Source organism: Eleutherodactylus coqui, chromosome 10 (genome assembly GCF_035609145.1).
Source record: "Eleutherodactylus coqui strain aEleCoq1 chromosome 10, aEleCoq1.hap1, whole genome shotgun sequence".
In the NCBI taxonomy this organism is placed as follows: domain Eukaryota; kingdom Metazoa; phylum Chordata; class Amphibia; order Anura; family Eleutherodactylidae; genus Eleutherodactylus; species Eleutherodactylus coqui.
The window spans coordinates 132278754-132293594 of record NC_089846.1 but is presented as its reverse complement, the minus strand read 5'-3'; the positions used below and the strand labels follow the sequence as shown (position 1 = coordinate 132293594).

General features: G+C 43.5%; 1 protein-coding gene across 1 annotated transcript in view; it reads left to right on the top strand.

The window, feature by feature from the left end:
• DOCK11 (dedicator of cytokinesis 11) overlaps window positions 1–14841 on the top strand; it is a 240901-nt gene that overhangs the window by 81475 nt on the left and 144585 nt on the right. Inside the window, exons 24-27 of the mRNA XM_066581860.1 lie at window positions 1171–1289; window positions 5698–5767; window positions 9668–9790; window positions 12839–12910. Coding sequence (XP_066437957.1) covers window positions 1171–1289; window positions 5698–5767; window positions 9668–9790; window positions 12839–12910 — 384 coding nt within the window. The remainder of the gene's footprint in view (window positions 1–1170; window positions 1290–5697; window positions 5768–9667; window positions 9791–12838; window positions 12911–14841) is intronic.

Genomic DNA, 14841 nt, shown 5'->3' with positions numbered 1-14841 from the left:
TGTCGCCATTTTCCTGTAAACAATCAGAAACAGCGACTGACAGGGACTTGTTGGCATGTTTATGCATGCAGTACAGCAGGGACTAGTAGTCAACATTTGGATTTTCTTACAATTAAGTGAATAATTTGGATTTTGCTTATTCTGGCACGGATGTTGTGGATACTCTTTTCAGAAGCTATACACTATGTTGACAAAAGTATTGGGACCCCCTGTCAATCCTGTGCGGTCAGGAGAATCGGACGTGTGCGCGATAGTTACTCGTATAAAGGAGAGTATCACACAGGAATATCCCAGTACAGAAGCCATCAAAATGCCACGAGGTGTGGAGCTGGCAGACTTCCAGCGGGGATGTCAACCGCACAGCCGATCAGTGTGTGATATTCCAGCAGTTTTGGACCGGACCCTCCCAAGTCCACTGTTGACAATGTTATTTGGAAATGGAAACATGTGGCGTGTGCAGTGCAGCCATGTTCGGGAAGACCTTGTTAACTGACAGAACATGGCCAACGAAGCCTTGTAAGAGCTGGGAAGGCATCACATACATCCTCTGCTGAAACACTCAAGAGGTTTGACGGGCCGTTGTAACATCCATTAGCACCAGAACCGTCCATAGGGAACTGCAAGGACAATCCGCAGTGAATGCACAGAGGCACCTGCGATGGACTGTAAATGAATGGAAGCAAGTGTTGTGAACAGCTGAATGGCAGTACCCCATTTTCTGTTTGGATGGCCATAATTGGGTGTGGCAGTTGCCTGACTTTTTACTTTTGTAAACCATCATTAACCAGAGACTTTAGTTTATAAGTTTATTAAATTAGATGTTGGTTCCTCTATGTAGTAGGGCCTCTCACAAGAGCTAAATTTAATTTACAGGGGTTGTATGGTTTAAAACCATACTTTATATTGCAAGTTCCATTCAGACAAATACATTTCAAAAGACGAGGTCTGGTTTTTGTTCTGCTATGACCTTATCGCACATAATATTGCAGGTAAGCATACACTTTAGAAGTATATCAATAGTGGTGGTAGCAGCAGTAGTAATAGAGACTTCTATGTGATTGATTTTGTGGCTTCACGGTTGAATATACATCTATCAAATAGACCTTTTCTGCCATCTAGTGGAAGTTTTTATGCATTACATCATTGATCTTTCTTGTAATTTCCCTGCAGTGTTTGCATGCGATGGAGGTCCACATGATGGTACAATTCTTACCTGTAACTCTCATGCAACTCTTTCAAGTTTTAACCTCACTTTCCAAAGAAGACGAAGTAGCTTTAAATTGCACTTTGTAAGTGTTCATTCACTATGACTATAACAGATATGTTTGAAATGAAATGTTATATCAGAATATGCTTCCAGAATATTCCAGATTCTCTGCAGTCTAATGCAACAAATTGTGAAATTAGTATTATATGTATGTCAATTTGAATGCAAGTCAGCTAAGTGATCTAAAGGACCCTTTCATGGGTGTATGTGAGTCGCAGCTGAGATTCTTGGACTCAATTTGCACCGTCCAACACATGGACTGTGTGCTATTTGATACCCGCAGGAAGTAGATATTGCACGTCCAATTACGGTCCATGATACGATGGTCCTTGTGTAAAAACGCTTGTGTGACTAGCCTAATCGTGAAATACACGGACAGCAAACAGATGGGAAATACTCCCATGTAAAAGCACCCTGAGGGTGCATTCACACGAACGTATATCGGCTCGGTTTTCACGCCGAGCCGATATACGTTGTCCTCGTGTGCAGAGGGGGGAGGATGGAAGAGCCAGAAGCAGGAACTGAGGCTCCCGCCCCCTCTCCGCCCCTCTGCACTATTTGCAATGACCGGGGGCAGGGCCAAGGTCCAGGAATTAGCCCCGCCCCCTGTCCCGCCTCTCCCCATTGCAAATAGTGCAGAGGGACGGAGAGGAGGCGGAGAGGGGGCCGGGAGCTCAGTTCCTGCTCCTGGCTCTTCCATCCTCCCCCCCCTGCACACAACGTATATCGGCTCGGCGTAAAAACCGAGCCGATATACGTTCGTGTGACTTCACCCTAAGGCTGCATTCAGACGAACGTATATCGGCTCGGTTTTCACGCCAAGCCGATATACGTCCTCGTCATCTGCAGGGGGGGGAGCCTGGAAGAGCCAGGAGCAGGAACCGAGCTCCCGCCCCCTCTCTGCCTCCTCTCCACCCCCTCTGCACTATTTGCAATGAGAGGAGGCGGGGTGGGGGTGGGGCTAATTCAACCCACTTAGCCCCGCCTCTCCCCATTGCAAATAGTGCAGAGGGGTGGAGAGGAGGCAGAGAGGGGGCAGGAGCTCAGTTCCTGCTCCTGGGCTCTTCTAGCCTCCCCCCCCTGCACATGAGGACAACGTATATCGGCTCGGCGTAAAAACCGAGCCGATATACGTTCGTCTGAATGCAGCCTAAGGGCTAACACCCACTGGCAATAGACTTTCCTGCAATGCAACAGTAAGTGAAAACACATGATTATGAAATCAATTATTTTCAATGGTTTCATTCTCATTTGCGATGTCTTCACTTAAGGCTCGTAGCGCCAAGAAAAATCTGTGCTATTACCCATTGTTTTCAATGGGGCCGGCAGCAGCAGCGCTCGCCCTATTAAAAGCATAGGGAGTACATCACGCTCCCCTGACACAGCTGTAACAGCTATGGCAGGCGATAACTTAATCCCCACGGGGGCCAATGAAGGAATCCCCTGCCACAGCTGTTGCAGAGGTCTGCAATGCTTTCCCATTGCTTTCAGTGGGGCCGGCGCTGCTGCCATCCCATTGAAAGCAATGGGATAAAGGCATTCCTTGCAGCAATGATTTTTGGGGGGGATGGGGAGGCTTGCAATATAAGCCCTACCTGGAAAATCATCCCTAAAAACATGTACTCACCTAGAAGAGCTGTCCGGCTCTTCTCTCTGTCCCCATCAGTCTTCATTGAAAAATCCCCACCTCCAGAAAGCGCTGCCTCTGATTGGCTGAGCGATATGACCAATCAGAGGTAGCGCTCAGCCGTTATTCAAGGACCGCTGTGGCCGCGGTCCCCATGGGGATGAAGGAATCCCCTGCCATAGCTGTCACAGTTGTGTCAGGGGAGCGCGATGTATTCCCTATGTTTTCAATGGGCTGGCGCTACTGCTGCCGACCCCATTGAGAACAACAGGCGATAGCGCAGATTTTTCTTAGCGCTGGGCGCCTTGAGTGAAGACATTGCAAATGAGAATGAAACCATTGAAAATCATTGGTTTCATAATCTTGCAATTGCACTCACTCTCCCATCACTGGATCGCCAGTGGGTAAGAGCCCTAAAGCTTATATAACTATTACCCACTTTTATCAAGAGTGTGATAAATGATGACAGGCCGATGTGTCAGGCCCATTTCTTTCAACATATTTAGAGACCGTTAAGGCACAAAACTGTGTTAAAAGTAATGAAAACCCCAAGTTATCTTAAGTCAAATAATGACAAGGTGTCTGAAATATCTGGCCGCAACGGAGGAAAGGAAATGGGCAAAAAAGAAAATTGACACTAGAATAGCAAAAGGGGACGTCTGTGATTGGAAGAAAGTTTTTTGGGGTTTTTTTTGTGGTCGAATGAGTTTAAATGTGTTATGGTTGGGAGTAATGATAAGCAAGATGCATGGAATGAAGCAATGATGGACTCTTTGAACCTTATCTACAACCATAAAATCACAGAGGTGGGAGAAAAAATGTACAAAGACATAACTCACAGGCAAAGAAGCCAAATAAGCATCACCTGATACTGCAGGGCAGGCCCAATCACCATATCCCCTAGTAGCATGCAAAAAGCCAGACTGAGCCTGCCCTGCAGTGTATCAGGTGATGCATGTTTGGCTTCTTTTGTTGTGAGTTTTATCTACAGCATCAAGTATTTGAAGTTTCAGTAGTTTGGCAGAAAATATCTCTAGAACAAGGACTCGGCACCCCGTAATTGTTTTTCAGGGAAGGGCTTTAAACATAAGCCCTTCCTTGAAAAACAAACAATTTTAGTGTAAAAACTAAAAAATACTTACCTGTTCGCCGCTGCCGTGTCCCCGCGGGGATTTAGAACACATCTGCTACATGCAGCAGATGTTTCCTTCAACCCCGCAAGGAAAAAGAATTCCCTGCTGCAGCTGCCACATCTGTGACAGATGCAGCAAAGGAATTCTTCATCCCTGCGGGGAATAAAGAATTCCCTACCACAGCTGTTACAGATGACAGCTGCGGTAGGGGATCCAGCTGCCCGCATCCTGAGATTGTTTTTCATGAAAGGGCTTTATAAGCCCTTCCCTGAAAAACAAGGCAAAACAGTGTTAAAAATAATAAACACCACATACTCACCTTCCTTCAGCTGCCAGGGCTCAGCTGCGTCCTCTCTGATTTAAAATCCCCGCCTGCTGAAAGAGCTGCTTGTGATTGGCTGAGGCGCTCAGCCAATCACAGGCAGCTCTTGCTTGTCATTCATTCAGCGGCAGACAGCTTGATCCGCTACCGCAGCTGTCATCTGTGGCAGGTGCAGCAGGGAATTCTTTTTCCTCGCAGGGACGAAGGAAACATGCAGCAGATGTGTTCTTTATCGCCGTGGGGACACGGCAGTGGTGGACAGGTAAGTTTTTTTTGTGTTTTTTATTAAACTAAAGTTGTTTTTCAGGGAAGGGCTTATATGTAAAGCTCTTCCCTGAAAAACAATTACAGGGTGCCGGCAGAGCATTGCCTTCAATGCCACTAAAGACAATGTGTGTATTCCCTATTGTGCATGCATGTCCTATCTTTACAGGCACGCACCTGTAAAACACGGACATCTGAACACACCATAGGGAATGCATTGCTTGTAATAGACACATGTTTTGTGCGCGCGTATGCACGCTCCTGTGAAGCCACCCTAAGCCTGATCTTTTGTAGGGTTTACAAGATACAAAAAAAATTCCCTTCAGACTTCTGAAAATATTAGCACCGATTAACTAATACATTGTAGATTGTGCAGTGCCGTTGTGTCTGAAAATTAAGCTACCGCCACATTTGCAGATATTATCCTGGAACCAGGGGCGTAACTATAGAAGATGCAGGGGATGCAATTGCACCCGGGCCCAGGAGCCTTGGGGGCCCCATAAGGCTTCTCTTCTCCATATAGGGAACCCAATACTATGAATAAAGCATTATAGTTGGGGGCCCCGTTACAGGTTTTGCATTGGGGCCCAGGAGCTTCAAGTTACGCCTCTGCCTTCAACAAACATATTACAATCAGAAATGGAGCACGACACATAATAGCGTTCTGTTGTAACTGATCCTAGCTTGAAAACTGAGCAGACTGCAATGTGAATGGAATATATACAGTATACAGTTTTTATGTCAAGAGCAGCAAATACATAAGCTGAAAATCAAGCTAACCCGACCCCCTACATCATACTGCCTGAAAACCCACAGGCGTCTTGTGTCTGTATCCTGCAGCCTGGCAGTGATTGTCCTGATCCACCTGGGAAACGGTAAAGGATCTAGCTAAGTGTGCATGGATACATACATAACAGAGCGTCCGAGGCGGATCATGACGACCGCTAAGGGAGATAAGTTACAAAAAAGACACTGCAGACCTTCCGATATTAGAATGTGTATATTGTAGCATCGCCTTTATTTATGAAATGACTGAATGAACAGTTTAATGTTTTCCTAATTTTAAATGCCGTTTTCATTGAAGGGTTCTGCTCCATATTGTGTCCAAGTGCCACGAAGAAGGTTTAGATCATTACCTCCGGTCTTTTATAAAGGTAACGTAAAGGCTAATTGCTACTTATATCGGGTTTCGTCATTTAAATAGTCAGTAATCGTTATGTGAATCCTGCTGACACCCGATGGCACCTTGCATAGTTTTACATCTATAGTATATATAGGAGGGTGATATAAACTCATCTATAGACCTACAGGGAATGTACAGGAAGTGATACAATGTTATTATCTTCATCATCTGATTATAACCCAAGTTATTCAGAATAGTAATCAGCACTAAAGGCTTTTAAAGTCTACAGCTTGGAAATGGGATATAGATGGTCTTTATACAGCCAGCAGTTTGCCGATGGGTAGCAAACCACAGCAAATCTAAATTCCCTCATGAATCCTGCATTATATTGGATTGCTTCTGCAAAAGGAAAGAGAAAAGTAACAGTGTACTGCGGAATAGAGAACTTAAAATGCAAAAAAGGCGGAGCTGCTGCTTTCTTTAATGCATCCCTCCCCCCAGCAAAAATGGCACCATTGATAAATACAGCGTATCCCACAAATACAAGCCCTTATACAGCTATATTGGAGAAAAACTAAAAAAGGTGTGGCTCTTGAAATGCGATGACAAGAAAACTAGGAAAAAAGGGATTATCTGGGACCCCAGAGTAGGTGATCAGATTGGTGGGGGTCCATCTCCAATCAACTGTTTGAAGAGGGTGCGGTGCTTGGGTTAGCGGTGCTTCAAAGCTTATTCTTTGTCCGTTGATGTCATATTCATTTGTCTTGTGGCCTTTGTGCAGCTCGGTTCTATTCAAGTGAATGGGATTTAGTGCTATACCAGGCACAGCCACTACAAAATAAATGATGCTTGATACATAGTGAAGAGACTGCAGCGCTTGACTGAGCACCGTGACCTCTCCAGAAAGCTGATTGGTGGCAGACCCTCACCAATTGTATACTGATACCTCATCCTAAGAATAAGTCATTAATGTGTCAATCCCTTATTATTTGTTTTTTATTATTTATTTTCCCTTTATAGTTTAAAATAGGCCAGTTGTGAAGGGGTTAATACTTACTGGCATTTTCAGATTTTGTGCAGTAGAAATATTTACTATTAAAGTGAATGGGATAGAAGCGACTCTTGTTCACACGCAGACGCTGTGGATTCTCTGCTGTAACTGTTCCCAGTAAGTGAAACCAGGTAATCCCATAGATATGATACCTTTTAACCCCTTGAGTGGCACGCCCGGAAAATTTCCGGGACGAGCTCCACTGCTCATAGCAACATAGCCCGGAAGATTTCCGGGCTATGTATCACTATGGGAGCTGCAGAGCACAATGCCACAAGCTGTGACAGTGTGCTCTACCTGCACAGACCCACAGAGAACAAAGCAAGGGCTTTGAAAAACCAGCAGAAGATATTGCCAATATGCCGGCAATCTCCTGCTTTGTTTACAGGTTGCCATAGAGACCATTGGCTTGTCAGAAGCAAGCCGATGGTCTCTGTGGCAGGGAGAGCTTGGTGCTTGGCTGCCAGAGGACAGCTAGGTACCAGCTCTTACAGCAGAGATCAGAGAAAACCTCAGATCTCTGCTGTGTTAACCCTTTACATGCTGCAGTCTATGTGACTGCAGCATGTAAAGGGCTGTCACTGCAGCATGTAAAGGGCTGTCACCATCGGACCCCTGGAATGTGATCAGGGGTCCTGATGGGTCCCTGTGGAAGTCCCCTAAAGGGACAAAAAAAAAAAAAAAATTTAAAATAAAAGTTAAAAAATTATAAAAAAAATTATAAAAACACTTGTCTCCCTTTACTTTGTAAAAAATCAAAAATACAATCACACATGTGGTATCCATGCGTCATAATGACCCAGAGAAGGAAGTTAATACATTATTTAACCCCTTAATGACATGGCCCCTTTTTTTTCTTTTTTCCCCATTTCTTTTTTTCCTCCCCCCTGTTTAAAAAATCACAACTTGTCCCGCAAAAAACAAGCCCTTATATGGCCATGTCAATGGAAAAATGAAAAAGTTATGGCTCTTGAGACGCAACTGCAAAATTAGTTGAAATTCAATGATTAGATCATTTTAAAAAAACCTGCCCTGGTGGGCACAACAGGGTGGTAGGAAACCCGCCACTCAAGGGGTTAAAGGAGAACAAAAAGACATGATGTTAATGCGAGCTTCCGAACCAGCGCAGGGTTCTTCTTCAGGCTTAAATGAAATGGATCCAAAGAGGCATACATATATATACACACTTATGACAAGGCACAGATATGGATGTGATTGGTTTGCAAAAGGAATACTGCAACAGAAACAAAAATGCCCTGAAAGCCAAAGGATGTTCCCTCCATTACAGTCCTATCCATGTGTCCAGTAAGCAGATTGGGGCCCCAATGGGTATGTTTCTGAACACAGGACAAACCAGGGTATCCATTTGGGGGGAAAAGTCTTCATTCACGTGTGTGCTGTACAAAAAAAAACTTTTTAAAATTGCACAATTACCAAAAAAATGAAAGTCGTAATTTTTTCCTTCTGCTTTGCTTAGATTCATTTGAAAACATTGGGGTCAAAATATGCAGTAAACCCCTAGATAAATTCGTTGAGGGGTGTAGTTTTCAAAATCGGGTCATTTGTGGGGGTTCTCCATCGTTTTGGTAGCTCAAGAGCTCTACCAGTGTACTATGGGACCTGAAGCACTTTCAAGCAAAGTTTCTGTTTTGAAAGCCACCTGCTGTTTTTGCTTTGGGCCCCGTTGTGCATACAGACATAAGATTAGGGCCACAATGTGTATGTCTTTGAACACAGGACAAACAGAGGTATCCATTTTGGGTGCAAATCCTCATTTTCATGTACGCTGTCTTTAAAATGAAATTTTTTCTTGTCTAAATTGAATTAACTCCTGAAAAAAACTGTGGGGTTAAAGTACTCCTGACACCCCTCAGTGAATACATTAAAGGGGTATAGTCATTGAAAAAAAAAATCTATACTCAACCTATTCCTCAATTCCCCCATCGTCAGTCTCCTTACCACATGTTCTCCTGGCTGAACTTCTGCGGTGCCACCGGGTCACCTCACCACACACTGGCCGGCTTGTTATGGAGCTGGCTGGGTCACTGTAGCATTCATTGGCTAGGAAGGAATTCCGATCTATTTCAGAGACAGCTCGCACGAGCAATCTCTGCAGTAGATTGGCACTCCCCCTGCTGTCTTGTGAGCTGTGATGTAATGTACATTGGCTGGCAGGAAAAAGACTGCCAGCAATGTACGTAACTTCAGAGGAAGAAGAGGAATCAGCCAGCTGAAGGTGAAGTGAGCCCCCCGGACTGCAGGAGACAGGAGAAGATAGGTGAGGTGAAGATCTGGTAAGTAGACTGACGGAGGAGGAACAGATAAGTATAGAATTTTTCTTTTTTAATGACAGAACCCTTTTTAAGGTGTGCTTATTTGTGGGGGTATCTAGCATTCTGACACCTATGAGCCTTTGCAAACTTGACTTCGTGTAGGAGAACAAAATGTTCCTCAAAATTGTAATAATTAATTAATGTTGAAATTTGTGCGACTCCTAAATGGTTAAAAAGACTAAAGTTTTTCCAGTGTGCTTCTAGAATAAAGTAAACAGATGGAAATATATATCTTATCAAACATTTGTACAATATATTTGCACATATTTGACGTGTGGCAGTTGAAAATGTGAAAAACTGTCAATTGTTTCAAAATGTTCCCAATTTTGGCGCTTTTAATAAATATACACAAATTCTATCGGTCTATTTTTAGCCCCTTAATGAAGTACAATGTGTGGCGAATCACTTGGATATGCAAAACCTTTACGGAGTTATTCTATGTTAAAGTGACACAAGTCAGATTTCCAAAACTTGGCCTGGTCATTAAGGCCCAAACAGGCTTGGTCAGTAAGGGGTTAACTAACATTCATTGTTTTGATCTTTGCAGTATGTCTTCAAAACAGCGAAACAGCCTTCTCAAAGCAAGACCCTCCATGAGATCTTGGCTAGCACGATGATTACAGTTCTGAAGCAGTCGGCTGATTTCCTGGCAATCAATAAGTTACTGAAGGTAATGCGCCCGGCTGTGATTTCTGGGTTATGGCAGAGTCTGGATGTGACGTGCGCCGGCCATGATACAACGTAAGGGTTAAAATGAAAGCTGTGTATTGCTGGGATCACAGCACTCTGTTTTAGGCTGTTTGTCATGTTTGCTGCATTTATTTCTAAACACTAACATTTCTCTTACCCGATTTTTTTTTTTGTAGAAGGATTTGTATAGAGATGAGCGAGTATATTCGCTAAGGCACATTCCTCGAGCGAGTAGTGCCCTAGCCGAATATCTCCCCGCTCGTCTCTAAAGATTTGGGGGCTGGCGGAGGGCGGGGGGGAGAGCGGGCAGGAACGGAGGGGAGATCTCTCTCTCTCCCCCCCCCCCCCCCCCCCGCAACTCACCTGTCACCGGCGCCGGCCCCCAAATCTTTAATGTGCCTTAGCGAGTATACTCACTCATCTCTAATTGGAATCATTTTTTACTGATAAAGAATTCCACCAAAGGGCAAATCACGCCGTAGAGCAATACAAAATTTGACCTTCGAGATTACTTAAAATTTTAACATTTATACTTTAACTTATTGATATTATCTTTAACCCCTTTATGACCAGAGGGGTTTTGGGCCTTTGTGTTCAGAGCAAAATTTCACCTTTTATATAGCTATATTCTAAAGGTGATGTTTTTTTCCAGCAACTTAAGACCCGTTTACACGCAAAGACAATATTTCAAACGATTGAAAGATTGACAGTTTTAGCGATCATTTTGCATAAAGTGTTAATGGACACTAATGTCCATTAACACTTTATAACCTTCATTCGCGTGTAAAAGGTCCTCAGGGAGTTGTTCGCAGAGCCCGGCATGTGGGCTGGGCTCTGCACACAGCTGCATTGTTCTCGCACGGGCTGTCGGCGGAATACAATGTAATCTCCGGCACCTGCTGAGAACACAGTGTGTGGGCTATGGTATCTCTCTGGCTGAATGATAGATTTTAAGCTCACCTTAAAATCATCAGCCGAAAGGTGAACGATGGCCGCCTTTACAACGCAATAATTACAATCGATAATTGTGCATCATTTGAACGAATATTGAGCAATAATCGTTGTGTGTAAATGGGCCTTTAGACTCCCCTAAAAAGGTTTTACTCCTTTATTTTTAGGACACATGAGGCTTCTTTCTTATTTAAAGCTTATTTAACTTTGTAGTTATTTTATTAGGGGGAAATATTGTAAATAGGAAAAAATGCAGTTTTCCTACACTATGTTTTAAGGTAGTTTACTCACTTATGAATATTTACCCCCCAAATTAATTCTCTAGTCCTGTGTGTAACATTTACAATATGTAATATATGACGTCATAATAGTGGTGAAAGCGTAAAACCCTATTGTATTAAATGTTATCCCCCCTATCCACAGAATCAGTGGGGGTCCGGCCACTGGTACCCCCAACGCTCCCTAGAAAGGGGTTCTGGCGCATCCTAAAGTGAAGGCTGCAGTGACTGCACATGTGTATCAGCATTGAATTCATTTCACTGGAGCCGTCAGAAATAGCCGAGCACTGGAACTCGAATAGCGGTCAAACCCCAACATTCTGAAAGTTATCATATTGATAGGGGATAGCTGTCAAACACGGCACAACCCTAATAAGGCTGGGGTTCCAAAGATGGTTGGATGGACTAGATTAGATTGGGCATATTTCTATTAAAAAATAAGAAGGTTGTTATGTGGCATTGTGCAACATTTTGGCATTCCTGTTACCTTCTGTAGGACTCACCGACACTCTTGCAGATCATGTAGGCATCAGATCAGTGGAAAGGGTACGTGCCACTCAGAATCTGAGCCTATGACAGCCATCCTCTTACCCGCAGCAGCACCAGCCACTGTCCTAGGAGTGCGTCAATCATTCAGGAGTAGAGATGAGCGAGCGTACCCGGTTCGGGTGTTTTTGCACTCGAGCACCGCTTTTTCCGAGTAACTGACTACTCGGACAAAAAGATTCGGGGGGCGCCGGGGGTGAGCGGGGTGGAACGGGGGGTAGCAGTAGGGAACAGGGGGGAGCTCTCTCTCCCCCCCCCCCCCCACTCCCCACTGCAACCCCCGGCGCCCCCCGAATCTTTTCGTCCGAGTACTCAGTTACTCGGAAAAAGCGGTGCTCGAGTGCAAAAACACCCGAACCGAGTACGTTCGCTCATCTCTATTCAGGAGTGAAAATCAGAAGAAGGGAAAAGCTCCTATGAATGATTGAAGCCCAGGAGGGTCAGTGGATCTTACGTTATGGAGACAAGTTCACCGCTGACTTATGTGACCGACTGCAGTGTGGCAGAATTGTCAGGCGAATTAAATGGGGGTCAGGCAGAAGGGGAAATTTGGGATTTACATAGTGTGTGTATGGTAGCAGCACATTTAGCCACACAGGCTTATTTGGAATCATGTTTACCTACCTGGTTCTGAATGTTGGCTTTCCTTTTAAATAAAAGACTACTTATTGAAATCCGTTGTGCTTTTTGCTGCAACAAAAGGTTATTTTTGGTTTATAGAAGTTGGCAAAGATGACAATATTGTTATTCCGGCCCATATAAATAAAAAGGTAAACTAGAAGGAAGGTTTACTGACTGTAGATGGGCTGAATAGATCACCTTGTATTAACGGATATGTAAATGCAAGGCATATTTTCCCGAAGGCTGAAACCACAATAGACCTTATTATTCTATAAAATCCAAGATTAATCATTAGCCCGATGGGCATAAACAAGGAGCCGGTGAAATGGTTAGCTCAATATTGACATTACATTTACAAGTATGAGTAACCCTTGTAGGTGTAATTAATTCTATGCAGGACACATGACGATGCCTCGACCCTGCAATAGCCAATACTTTTAACCATTTCAACAGTTTATTGAAGTATTGATCATATATGAAGAACTAAATTCATTAACACTTAAAACCCAACCAAACCCAAGCCTGCTTCAACATGCCCAATGCAGACTGTGGTTTAGACGTCTTTTCTAGGTTGATTAGTAAATGGGAATGATGTTCAGCCTCACCTTGTCACCCTGTTACTTTTTTTCCAGTACGCATGGTTTTTCTTTGAAGCATTGGCAAAGGCAATGGCATTGTACCTAATAGAAGAGAACAAAATCAAGGTAAGTTGTGCCGCGAGAAAAGAAAGTCTATATAAACTCATTTGGCATATATCTGATTTTACTATTAAAGGGGTTGTCTTCAGAAACAACCATTTGCAAAATTCATCCAATCAAAACGCTGATTTTCAGGGGTTTGGCACTGCGGGTGTCCAGGGATTTTGCTGCAGGAGAGATGTAATATTACATGGCAGCCATTCAGATGAATGGCCACCCTTCACAGTTTCATGACAACTCAAGTCTGCCAGAGCAGGAGGCCTTTATACAGAGCAGATCTCCTTTCCAGCCTGTACAAGGAGGTCCCTTCTGATGTCCATAGAGCGGTGCTTGAAAATTTGTGAACCCTTTAGAATTTTCTATACTTCTGCTTCTCTTTGACATAAAACTACATCAGATTTTCACACGAGTCATAAAAGTGGATAAAGAGAACCAAATCAAATAAATGAGTTAAAAATGTTAGACTTGATCATTTATTTATTGATGAAAATGATCCAATGTCGCGTCTATGAGTGGCAAAAGTATGTGAACCTTTAGAATTGGCAGATAGTTTGTTTCAATAGTATTTATTAAAAAGTTTTCATTTTCAAAACAGAGTACAACATGCTACAACAATATTTTACATCCCAATATTCTAAATTTCAATGGAATATTATGTGAACCCACACTCAGCAAAAGGTAAAGATGGAGTTTTTGAGACTCCGTGACCAATCAAAGAGGATAATAAATGAAATACCCAGTATTGCTGAAGGAGAGGGCAGCTCCATTAGATATGCAGCAAAGTTCCCCAATTGCCACAATTCCTCCAGCAGTTAGCCATGCAGTTGGGGTACATTTGGGCATGGAAGGTGAACTGGAGTGTAATACCAACGCAATGTAATTTTTATTATAATTTCCACATGTGAGCTACATTTCAGGGCTTTAAGTGTCAAGTGGAAAGTTTGCCTCCACTCTTTATCACTAAATTCTCAAGGCAGTTCCTTCTCCCATTCCCTCAGTGGGTAAGTTTTTTGAAAATGTTCATGATCATATAGTACAGAGTATATAGGTTTAAGTTCTTTGGTTCCTTTGGAAAATATTTGAAATATGTTTAGGTTACCTCGAAGTATTGAGGGTTTATGAGTGCCTGAGATAAATAAATAAGTAGGGGGGAGGTTGCTATTCTATTGATGGCTAACAGCCCATTGGATTGGAGAATCCACCAATAGAGTACTAGCGAAAATATAAAAAACTGTCTTACTGATTTGATAAATGAAAATATTGGTGCTCCCTACTCCTGATGTAGTAACCGTGCCATACAACCAGATAGACATTCTAACCCTATAGAAGTACACTGATTGAGAAAAAAAATCAAGCACCTAGAAGGAGTTGTTGGAATCAAATGAAACTTTCTATGTGAGATTGTAACGTTGATATAAGGAACTGATACAGTATCAAAGCAAAAAGATAATTTATTGTAGAAAACTGAACACTTGAAGGAAGGCTCTAGTACCCACGTTGAGTGCCACTAGCTTGGATGCAAAATGTGACACAGGTGGGTATGGAGGCATACAAGTTCCACATGGTATCCTGCAGCATATCATTACACATTTGCTGTAACTGAGTCTCTAGATCAGGGGTGTCAAACTCATTTTCACCGAGGGCCGCATCAGGCTTATGATGACCTTCAAAGGGCCGCCTGCAGACGACCGGGTCGGATCCCGCTGCGAGAATTCTCGCAGTGGGACCCGACCCGCGCCCCTGCAGGAACCAGCGCAGTACTTACCTGCTCCCGCGGCTCAAGCTCTGTGATGTGGAGATGCGCAGAGCCAGCGGCCGGGGAGTGACATTTCTGTACGGGGCTCTGCGAGCCTCACACAGAAATAGAGCATGCCACGATTTTGTTTTTACTGCGCAAGATTTCGTGTGGACAAATCGCGGCCGTCTGCATAGGATTG